The sequence below is a fragment of the Olea europaea genome, chromosome 10 (genome assembly GCF_002742605.1).
Source record: "Olea europaea var. sylvestris chromosome 10, O_europaea_v1, whole genome shotgun sequence".
In the NCBI taxonomy this organism is placed as follows: domain Eukaryota; kingdom Viridiplantae; phylum Streptophyta; class Magnoliopsida; order Lamiales; family Oleaceae; genus Olea; species Olea europaea.
In genome coordinates, this window is record NC_036246.1 from 11,645,732 (window position 1) to 11,656,828 (window position 11,097).

Here is an 11,097-nt window from a genome sequence, read left to right on the forward strand (position 1 = left end):
TATATGTCACATTTCAACAATTCAATTGTCTTCTTGATAGTTAGGAATTTGCCAATGCTTGGAAGATTTTTGTTTCTGGAAGCGCTTCTGATGGCGTCCTTGCAATAGTAGTCAATGGTGATATATCTTTTTAGGCTTCTCCATTTCTTTATTATTTTTTTTGTGGTGAGGGTGAGAGACAGAAACTATATTCTTCAGTCTGTTCTAGCTTATGGTTTCCCCTCATACCTGATGGAGCTCACTTTATTCTTATATCCTTCTCGTGACCCTTTAAAAAAAAATTATAATCATGCGCAAAATGTCAGCATTGACAAAACCCAACTATTATGTTAATAGGTTGTATTTTTACATTTCTCTAGGTCCCATGGGAGGCTGGTGTAATAACTTAATTCCGATCCAAATCCATTTTTTAACCGGGCTCGTCACTTCAAGTTCAAAAGACGTTTTTAACCATCTATATTCTGCAAGAGGTTTTTGATATGATTTTTGGTTGGACACCTTGATTTGTTATTTTTCCCTTCAAATACTTACAATTTGTATAATGTGATTGCCTTTTAAATTTTTGAAATAGTTTATTCAGTAGCTTTACAGGGGGTATTCTTTGTAGATGTTGTGTTTAGCGATCATTTTGCTCTTGAATTTTATTCACCTTTGCATGTTATGAAGCATTTATGAATTTCTTCTATAAACGTATGATATTAAGTCCTAGGGTCTTTGTGCAGATCTTACACCTGATATGCAACCCCTGGATTGGAATACAAGAATGAAAATAGCAGCTGGTATAGCCAATGGTTTGAATTACCTGCACCACAAGGCGAAACCACCGGTCATTTACAGGGACCTGAAATCATCTAATATATTGTTGGATGACGGATTTCTCCCTAAACTTTCTGATTTTGGACTTGCGAAGTTTGGTCCACATGAGGATAAGTCACATGTTAGTACTAGGGTCATGGGTACCTATGGATATTGTGCACCTGAATATGCCGCAACTGGACACCTTACGCTGAAGTCAGATGTTTACAGTTTTGGCATGGTCTTGTTGGAGATAATCTCTGGACTTACAGCATTAGATGAAACTCGTGTAAGGGGGAAGCATAAGCTTCTCGATTGGGTAAAATTTCAATGACTATACAATTGTTGATTGTGAGAAACTGCAAGTAATTTGAAAATTTTCTGATGGGATACTCAAACCTTATATCTGCTTGTTATGTACACTACTGAATTGATTTGACTGATTGAATATGTCAATCCAATTCTTCTCTCCTCTCTGTTTCTGTTTGTCTCCCTTTCGTTCTGTATCATTAGGTTGTGCAGAGCCAAAGGCTTCTTTAATATTATGTTCTGATGCATTTTCTTGAAATTATTTGATACTTATGTTGGTCTTTATTTTCATATCCGTTAACTTCTATAATCACCCTTTTATATTTGTAGGTACGTCCTATGTTGATCGATCCTAAGAACTTTTTGCAGTTGGCTGATAAAAAACTGAATGGACAATTTCCAAAATCCGTGTTCTGTAAGACCGTTGAGTTGGTGTTAATATGCGTAAGAGATAATGCCCCATCTCGGCCTACCATGACTGAAGTGGTAGGTGCTATGGATTATTTGACATCGAAAAAATATGACCCCTGTGCTGCTTGAAGTATGGACCAAGGACAGAAATGAGTCTACTTCAAAAGTTCAGTAGTTTGAGGACAATTAGCAGGAAACAAGTTTGATGACTTTAAGTAGTGATTGTCTTTTTGTATCTTTTTCATATTGGCGTTAGCTTGCAATTTTCATAATGATGATAACTGGCTTGGTCAGCGAAATAGAAATAGAAATAGAAATATACTGGAATAATGAAAATTGTCATTGAATTGTATACAAGTGAAATGGCACGTTTTTTCATATTTACATGCTTACAAATGTATCTGCTAGCTTGGCTTCATTTGCTCCGATCAACAGGTTCGACTCTAAAAGTGCCATTTAACTGCTTATTGTGCAAAGGGGCATTTTTAAGAATATCTAATTTTAAAGGCATGAGTTGAAAAGTGTCCACTCATTTGAATTTAGTGCCAACTTATCTATTATGCCCTTAATGAAAAGCTACATTTTGAAATGGTATTCTCGACATTTTAAATGTCGTTCTTGACATTTGATTTTTTTATCAATTTGTCACGAATTTTGAGAAGTGGCTTCCATGAGAAGTTACATTAAAATAATGTTTCTCGACATTTCATATGTCATTCTCGACATTTGAACACCGTTTCATTTGTTTAGAATGACATTTTGAAAATGACATTTCTCTATATTTAAAAATGAATAAAAAAATTATAACATTTATTGTGATTTGACATGTATACTTTTTGAAATAAATATGACAGGTTATGTGTCAAAATTTTATTGGCCAATAACAATATTGCAAAAATGTCCATTTTTTTGTCTTAGTGTGAAATTATAAATTATTAATAAAGGTATTTTAGTCTAAATTCTTCCAAATTAGACATTTTTGCAATAGTGGACATTTTTGGAAATGACTACGTAAAAATGGACATTTTGTGAAATTTCCTCTTGTGCAAATTGCTGATTTCCACATGGCGCAAGTATCTGATCTGAGTTTCAGAATGGAAAAATAACATAAAAATTGATAAACATACGCTTTTTTTTTTTTCTTTCTTTTGTCCGGCTTGGTCAAGCAAATAGCAATGTGAACCTTTCCACTCCCAACAAGAAGAAAAGCCATTTTTACTTTTAATGTTCTAGATTTCTTCCACTGTCATATTGAATTGTTTCCCAAACAGCAAAGGACTATCAACTTTGCCTATTAACCATACTGAATCAATTTCCGATGCTCTATTTGATTTGTTCATTCTAATAGGAATTCTTCAACTATGCTTCACAACCACACCGAACCGAATTTTGGTCTAGCTTTCTCTCTCGTAACATGCTCTAGTAGGATCTTACCAATTTTATGAGGAGAAGTTTCTTTGTCTGCACAAGAGATTCCCTAAATAGTCAACCTTTATTTTATCCTCAATTGGTGTCCGGTCTACTTGTTGTCAAATATTCTCATTGCTTATCTTATTCTTTCAAATATGACCACACATTTAACTTAACATCCTCATTCTGCTACGTTCATCATTTAGATACTTTTTTACTTTAATGACACATTATCTGTTACTGTAAAGCATAGGAGGTATGATAAACATCGGACAAAATTATTCTTTTCAGCCTTAAAGTCACTTTTTTTTTCTTATAAAAGAGTATCTTTCTAGTACTTTCTCCATCTCATCTAACCTTTCTCACACTCCTCAAGTTCTCCTTTCTTGTTAGTAATTGATAGTAAATACCTAATAGAGTAAGATAACATGATGCTCATGAGTGTCGGACTGTTTGATACTACATTTCTACATGTCATATATTTTGTTACCCTCGTAGTTCTAACACAATATGTCTTTTCTCTTCATCTAAACATTTCGACTTATCCATAAAATGCATTCTAGATTGTAGACAATTGACAGCTTAAAGTAGAAGTGTTCTCAACTCAAGGAAAAAAGGAAAAAGATAATAAAAAGAACTGTTAATTTCAAAAGTCAGATTCATAATATTGGACAAGTTACTATGACTGTTGCCCAATATTAAAGTACCATGAGAAGTTTATGGCTGAAGTTGAATTTGTATCAGACAACAGATATGGAGTCTGCTGGAGATAGTGCGCAGTTGGGGAATTTTGTGGAGTCTGGGGGATTTTGATATTCTTGCTGGCCTTAATCCATAACTTGATCAAGTGAAAGGTCAAGTATTGGGCAAGTATCCTCTTCCATCTTTAAAATAGGTCCATGCTCATGTAAAAGGAAAAAAATATAGGAGAAATATCATGTTGCAAAGTTCTGGTAGCATGGAAAATTCTAATGCAGCAAATAATTCTGCGCTAGCTGCTGCCACTGCCAGACGTAATTCAGCTCTGATCTTGGGGATGCCAAAAGCTAAAGGGAAGAAGACTAAGGAAAAATTGTGGCGTGACTATTGCAATAAACTTTGGCACACTAGGGATAAGTGCTAAAAACTTAATTCACATTTAGCCCCTAAAGGAGGGAAACCGAATGATGAATACCAAAAGTGGACAAGCCTATCAAGCTGCTTCTAATATTGGAGCCTCACAAGATGCACCATTTACTGGTTCTCCAAGGAAATATGCGTTGATCCCAAAGGTGATGCAAGAATTGAGATTTATGACGTTTTAAAATGCATTGTGGAAAAATCGATAGTTTCTTTTTTAGTTCCGAAAATGAAACGATCAATATGTAGAATCAAAACAAGTGATTGTTGAGATTCGTGTAGGAACATCCACTTTGAATTTTAAAGAGAAGGTTCAAAAACATATTTATTTTGACTCTAACGAAGAAATGCACTGGAGTACTGGTGTCTATCATCCACCTGAATTTACATATGGTAATGTTCACTATTACCAGTCTTTTTCATCTCCGATTACTCGATAATTTCCACAAGTAATAATTCCACTTTTTATGGGCTCAAAAATTCTTTCACCATCTTTCGAATAGGCCCTGAAAGGAGAAGAAAGGCTGGAATGCCAACAAGCGTCTATTATTGAATTCACCCAACCCGATAGTACCCATTTTGGGAACGTCCAGTGCCAAAGTCACTGAAATCAATTAACGAAATTGAAATTCTTTCTTTGGCTTGATTACCAATTAGAAGATTTAGCTTGTATGAATCGCTATTGGTTTGATACCAATAACAGCAATCGTTTCAGTATGTTAAGGATACAAATATGAAATATGTAATAAGATCACAACAATATGAAAGAAGATTAAAGTAAATAATAGAAGAGAGTTAAGGCAGAGAAACGATGATTTTTTTAATGACAATATGGAGAGAAAGAATACAACTCAACAATAATGCTTAAATAAAACAGGAAGAGTCTTATATTTATAGGCCATGAGAATAACCCCTAAAAGAGTCCTAAAAGGTAAGAAATTAGGTTAAAAATGCGTAAAACAAAAAACCCTCGCCGTGCTTAAAATGAACCATGTGACCGCATGGAGTTGAACCATGCGGTCGCAAGGAGTAAACTTTCAACCATTGAAAGTTTTCTGCATGCCGTGTTGCGGTGGCATGGAGTCGAGTCGGGAAAGATTTTGTTACCTTTTTCTCTTGGATCCACTTTGATTTCTTTCCAAGTCTGAGTCGAATACACCATCTTCAAGACTGCTAGACCTAATTTGAGTCACAAACCTAACAATATGTTGATATAGCAAAAACCATTACAATTGGGCTTAGCATGTAAGATATTGAAAGCTAGATAATCTTCTCAATCAGCCTGAATAACAAGTCCTTGCCCAAGGACTTAGCAATCCATCTTGTTCTTTAGCCAAACTGGTAATATACATGCCTTTAGTGCATGTAATTGTCATTCTTCTAACCCTTGAATCATGGATTCAGCTGACTTCGATCATTTGACTACTGATTCCAGGTTATTTCTACTTATTGCACTTGTTTTGGTAAAGAAAAGTTAAAATTGCTGATGGGACTTTCTCTTCTGTAGTTGGTCAAGGAACTATACCCGTTTAATCTAGTTTATGCCTAAATTCAGTTTTACATGTACTAAATGTTGGGAATTTACTTAAACATACGCATCGAAAATAAAAACAATTTCAATTCCAACCAAGATTCATCTTTGTATTTCGATTGGAATTGTGGTAAAAGTTATATCTTTTCTTGGATCCGCAAGCTTTTTTGCTTAATCTTTGTTCTAACAACTTGGATCTGTCTCCCACAATTGTTTAATTGTCCAGCCTCCAATGAATTCAACACAGAGAACAAATTGCAGTCACCAAGATTTTCTCTTCTTGTACTAGCAAGAAATATAAGATTCTCTACTGAATTGAAAACCCTAGTCACCTTTTTATACAAGCCCAAATAGACTTGACCTGGCCAGGTCCAATATTTAATTAATTCATTTAATTAAATTCGGTCTATGAATTAATTAATCCAATTAATTATTTCGGGCCTTTACATAACTAACTCAATTAATTAATTTATCCAACGATTCTTAAATTAATTAATTGACAAATTACAATATTCAAATTCTCTTTTGTGTGCGACTCATCAAGTTCCCGACCATAATGCCTAACGACGTGAAATATGATTTTGATCTAATCAAAATTGATAAATTAAAACACCCTTTTAATTTATCATCAATTTACACTCGCCGTCCCAAATTGACATCTAGCAATGTATCAGGGCAACATATGTGACGGAAAATGTTACGTGGTATGACAAAACCAAACTTGTTCGTTTACCAGGAAACTTTAATCTTTTCGTCAATATGATCCGATCAATTACGAGACATGGAAGTGCGTCAATTTCGATTGTCGATCATATTTTTCATTATACTATTGAGTCAGTATGAGTCGAAAACTCCTTTTCGACTTATGAGTATACTTGGCCAAGGATTTCGTTATCGACTTAATTGAACGAAATGCAGATCACAATCTCTTACTATCTAAGAGTGACGAATTCTCTATTGGTCATTCACAACTTTCATATGGTTCTTGACATACCCAAACGATGTCGTGTTAATGGCTTTTGATAGAACAACACTCAACACCGTCAAAACATGATTGTCCTCATACAAGGCACTATGATGATTTCAAGTTAAAGGGCCAATTTCATTACCGTAAGTTAGAGATTAACTACTAACACTTAAATAGTTATCTATATGGAACATCTTAGCGGATCTCCAATATTTCGTTCTATAACAAAATATCTACGCATTCATTTAAGTGTCATCATACTTTAGCTTGTGAGACAACTATTTACTTCACAAGTAAGAAATGCGACGCATGATGGTCTATCCGTAATAATAATATCCGTATTTCGTTATTATTTACGACCATGGATTATTGAAGATCCAATCATATGTAATTTGCATATCACAATCACAACTCCTTGTGATTAACAAATCACTTAAACTTGAATTTTCGGACTCTATTATTTAATATTATTATCAAAATATTAATTTAAATAAATAATAGATCTTGTCAAAAATAAATGCATTAAACATATTAAAAATATTTACAACCCAAATCGATTGGATTTGGGGCATAACACCTACACTAAATCTATCATTTAATATTTTATCCACTAAAAAAGTGACAAATGTCCTACACGGCAATGTCCACCTTACATGTTCTTTGTATATTTTTCAGGACAGGCTAACGGGAAGGATAATTGGTCATGCTAACTAGAAGAATGGACGTTACCTTCTTCAACCACCGACAAAAGATAGCAAATTGGTTCTCCTCGCTTCTGGTAATTGTGAGAAAAAAGATCAGGCTTTGGCATAAAAGATTGGGTCATCCTCCATTTACCCTTCTGAAATGTTTCCTAGTTTGTTTATGCAAATAAATATAAACGACCTGAATTGTGAAGCTTGCGAACGCTAACCAAAAAAAAAAAAAAAAAAAATGTAACTTTTCCTCTCAGTAATAAAAGACAAAGCATTCCTATCATTCTAAGTCACTCTATAGTTGGGGCCCTTCTTGTGTAACTAACATATCGAGTGCATGATGGTTTGTTACTTTTATAGATGATTGTACAAGAAGACATGAGTGTGTAAAAAAAAAAAAAAAAAAAAGGTCAAAAAAAAAACCAAAAATCAGTCAAATATTCCCTATCTATCACAAAATAGTAAGCATTCAAATTCTAAAATTCATACATTTGCATATGCTTGTATCAAGTTAATTTGTCTTACAAATGCTCGTCTCGAAATTTTATTAGGTTGAATAGTGCTTACTGTAACTTATCTTGTGAATCGCATGTCATTGAGTGTCCTAAATTCAAAATCTCCCATTGAAACTCTGTTGTAGTAGATGGAAGTTGTCTAGTGAGGAACAACTTGATATATTAAGTTAAAAGGTTGATCAAGACTCTCGTAAAAAAATAAGTATCTTGGGGATCAACATGTTACATCATGAAAAGGTGGGGGACCCCTATTGCTATTTTTCTCAAATAGATAAAATATTTATTATCTAAAAGGTTAAAACAAATGTCTAAAATTTTCGAGATCTTAAACAACTTGCTAAAGCAAAATCTTATATGTCACTCCATTGACTTCCAATTAACAGATAGTAGCTTGCATATGATGGGATGTTTAATTGATTAAGAAGTCGTAATTGTAAGGGTCTTGTTAGGCACATGTTAAAGAGTAATAAGAATGGGATTATTTTTACTTTGAAAAAACTAAAATAAATAAAAAAATAAAAAATAAATAAAACACTCCCCTACAGGTCATAAAAATGGGTTATTTGAAATAAGTACTCATCTTTTCTTTTCTCCGTAAGTGCATAATTAATTTTCAATTTTCTCTCTCCTCTTATTCAAACATAAATTAAGGTGCTTCAGTTTATTTCTCATTATACTATCTCTCTTTTACGTCTGTCAACAATTTAAGTGGTTGTATAAATTAAATGTTAATGGTTAGTGGCTTTCATTTCACTTTCGAAGTGCCTTCCATTTCACTTCCACCAACCAGTCAAAGAGAGGAAAAATAAAATAAAATGAAGAACTAACATATTGAACTTACAAAATCAATTGGAACATCTAAACCAACCAAACATGAAAAAATAAATTGTAGTTATGGGGTGTTTGATAGGCATTTTTATGTAAAAATGCATTTTAAAATAGTAAATTGATGTGAAATGTGTGGTTGAAAAATAAGATTTTTTTTTATTTACGTGTAATATTATTTTAATAAAGAATGTGTAGTGGAAAAAAAGAGAGAGAAAAATGCATTATGAAGAAAATGGCTACCAAACAAATAATTACAGCTAGTATTTCAAAGAGAATATTGGGTTTAAGCCATTTTCTATTGATAAGTTTATGCAAATAAATATAAACGACTTGAATTGTGAAGCTTGCCAAGGTTAACTCACCAAAAAAAAATAAAAAATAAAAAAAAATTAAACTTTTCCTCTTAGTAATAAAAGGCGAAGCATTCCTATCGGTCCTTATTCACTCTGTAGTGGGGGTAGGGTTGGCAGCGGTTCAATTATGGGTCGGTTCGGTCAAAATCATAATTGAACCACCAATTTTTTGACTATACCATAATCGCACCATAACCACGTAAATCGGTTCGGTTCGATTTGGTTAATATCCGTTAAATTGATATAAAACAATTTATAAAAAAAAGTCAATAAAAACAAAAACACAATATTTCAAACGAAAATGTAAACATTATCCCAATTTTCAATTACAAAATACAAATTTAACAAACAATATTATAAATATAACAATACTAAAATTTTCCTTCATTTTTAATTGTTGTGCATAGAAGTTACTCGACTCATTCTTCCCACAAGTCTTACTAGTATAGATCTGCACTCAAAGTTGACTCTTACATAGTAATAAGAAATGTAAGTAGAGAATACAACGATACTACCTATTTCAGAATGATCTTAACTAAGATTTAAATAAAAAATGTACCTCTTTGTCAGCTTCCTTCTCACTAAACATTGCACAAGTTCTAGAGTATGACGAAGGAGTAAAATTTTCTACAAACAATAGAAAAAAAAACAATAAACGTAATTGTATAAATAACAAATATAAAACAATAAATCCTATAATGAATATCAGTCCAAAACCAATCTCGAGCACACATGAAAGCTTCTAGAATCTTCGGATGAAGCCTATTTCTATATGGACTCACAAATCTACCACTTGTACTAAACGTCGACTCGGATGCCACAGTTGATACTGGAATGGCTAATAAATCTCTTGCAACCTTCGTAAAATCGGATATTTTATTGAATTTGCTTTCTACTATGTCAATAAATCAAAATCATCCATTCTTGGCAATACTGGCTCGTCTAAAAAAACATCGAACTTTATTTTTATATGATCAATAGTAATAGAATAACTAAAAAATGTAACAAATTTTCGGAGGCGACGGCGACTTGGACTGTGGAGGCAGTGGAGCCGTGCGTGAGTTTGTGGTGTGTGAAGAGTAGGGTTTGCATTTATATATTGTCATACTAATGCTATTATTATGGACTAATGGTAAGTGGGCTGACTGGCTAAATCAGGTAGATGTAATGGGGGGATTTTATTTTGGGTTGGATAGAAAGGTAGTGTAAAACTCAATAATCAATTCAATTATGTGTGTGTGTGTGTTTTTTTTAGTCGGTTTGGTTTCGGTTCGACGGCGTAAATACCATACCAGTGCCGCGACGAACCGGTTCATTAAAATTAAAACCATATCCGCCCCATTGCATGATCGGTTCAGTTTTTTTCGCCCCATTCAGTTTGATTAATTGCGATTTTCGATTTTGATGGTTCAAATTGACATTCCTAAGTTGGGGCCCTTATTGTGTAACTAACACATCGAGTGCACGATGGTTTGATACTTTTACATATGATTGTACTAGAAGACATAAGTGTATGTCCTCACAAAATAAATTAAAATAAAATATCAAAAGTTAGTCAAAATTCCCTATCTATCGCAAAATAGTTAGCATTCAAATTCTAAAATTCATACATTTGCATTTCGAATGAGGGAATATCCAATATTCATCCTGGGTTGACACACCCCAACAAAATGGATTTATCAAAAAGAAGAAACAGGCATATGATAGTTAATTTGTCTTCCAAATGCCTGTCTCAAAATTTTATTAGGTTGAACAGTGCTTACTGTAACTTATCTTGTGAATCGCATGTCATCAAGATTCCTAAATTCAAAATCTCCTATTGAAACCCTGTCAGAAAAATTTCCAAATTTTTAAGGCACTGGGAAAACGTCCACACAAAATATTAGGATGTGTAGCATTTGTACATATCCACGCTCATGCTCGAAGAAAACATGATCCAAGAGCTCTTAAATGTCCGCTTCTTGAATATTTACTGTCGCAAATAGGCTTCAAACGCTACCACCCTCCTACAAAAGGAGTCTTTTGTTGATCAATTCCTGCATTCAGGTAATTCTGTCCGATTGTTTTCGAAGGAGTGAATTCAGGATCAGAAATTGTAATTCGAGCCCACCGACTTCACGATGTGTCCTTAAAACGAATTTGCTGCCTTCAATGGTGCTAAAGG

General features: G+C 33.5%; 1 protein-coding gene across 2 annotated transcripts; it reads left to right on the forward strand.

Moving 5' to 3' along the window:
- The first annotated feature begins 54 nt into the window (after positions 1-54).
- On the forward strand, positions 55-1,895 carry LOC111401226 (probable serine/threonine-protein kinase PBL7). Of its 2 annotated transcripts, none has more exons than XM_023028871.1 (2): positions 55-1,084; positions 1,435-1,895. In XM_023028871.1, exons 1-2 carry the CDS (start codon positions 737-739, stop codon positions 1,642-1,644), a joined length of 558 nt encoding a protein of 185 aa, XP_022884639.1. In that variant the 5' UTR covers positions 55-736; the 3' UTR covers positions 1,645-1,895. The 2 variants fall into 2 exon arrangements, with proteins under 2 accessions (XP_022884639.1, XP_022884638.1); XM_023028870.1 differs by having other exon boundaries at positions 534-1,114.
- Positions 1,896-11,097: the final 9,202 nt, after the last annotated feature.

Coding starts and splice junctions, on each gene's coding strand:
- LOC111401226 (XM_023028870.1), top strand. CDS start 737: ATGCAACCCCTGGATTGGAATACAAGAATGAAAATAGCAGCTGGTATA. Junction 1,115..1,434: donor AGCATAAGCTTCTCGATTGG/GTAAAATTTCAA, acceptor TTATATTTGTAG/GTACGTCCTATGTTGATCGA.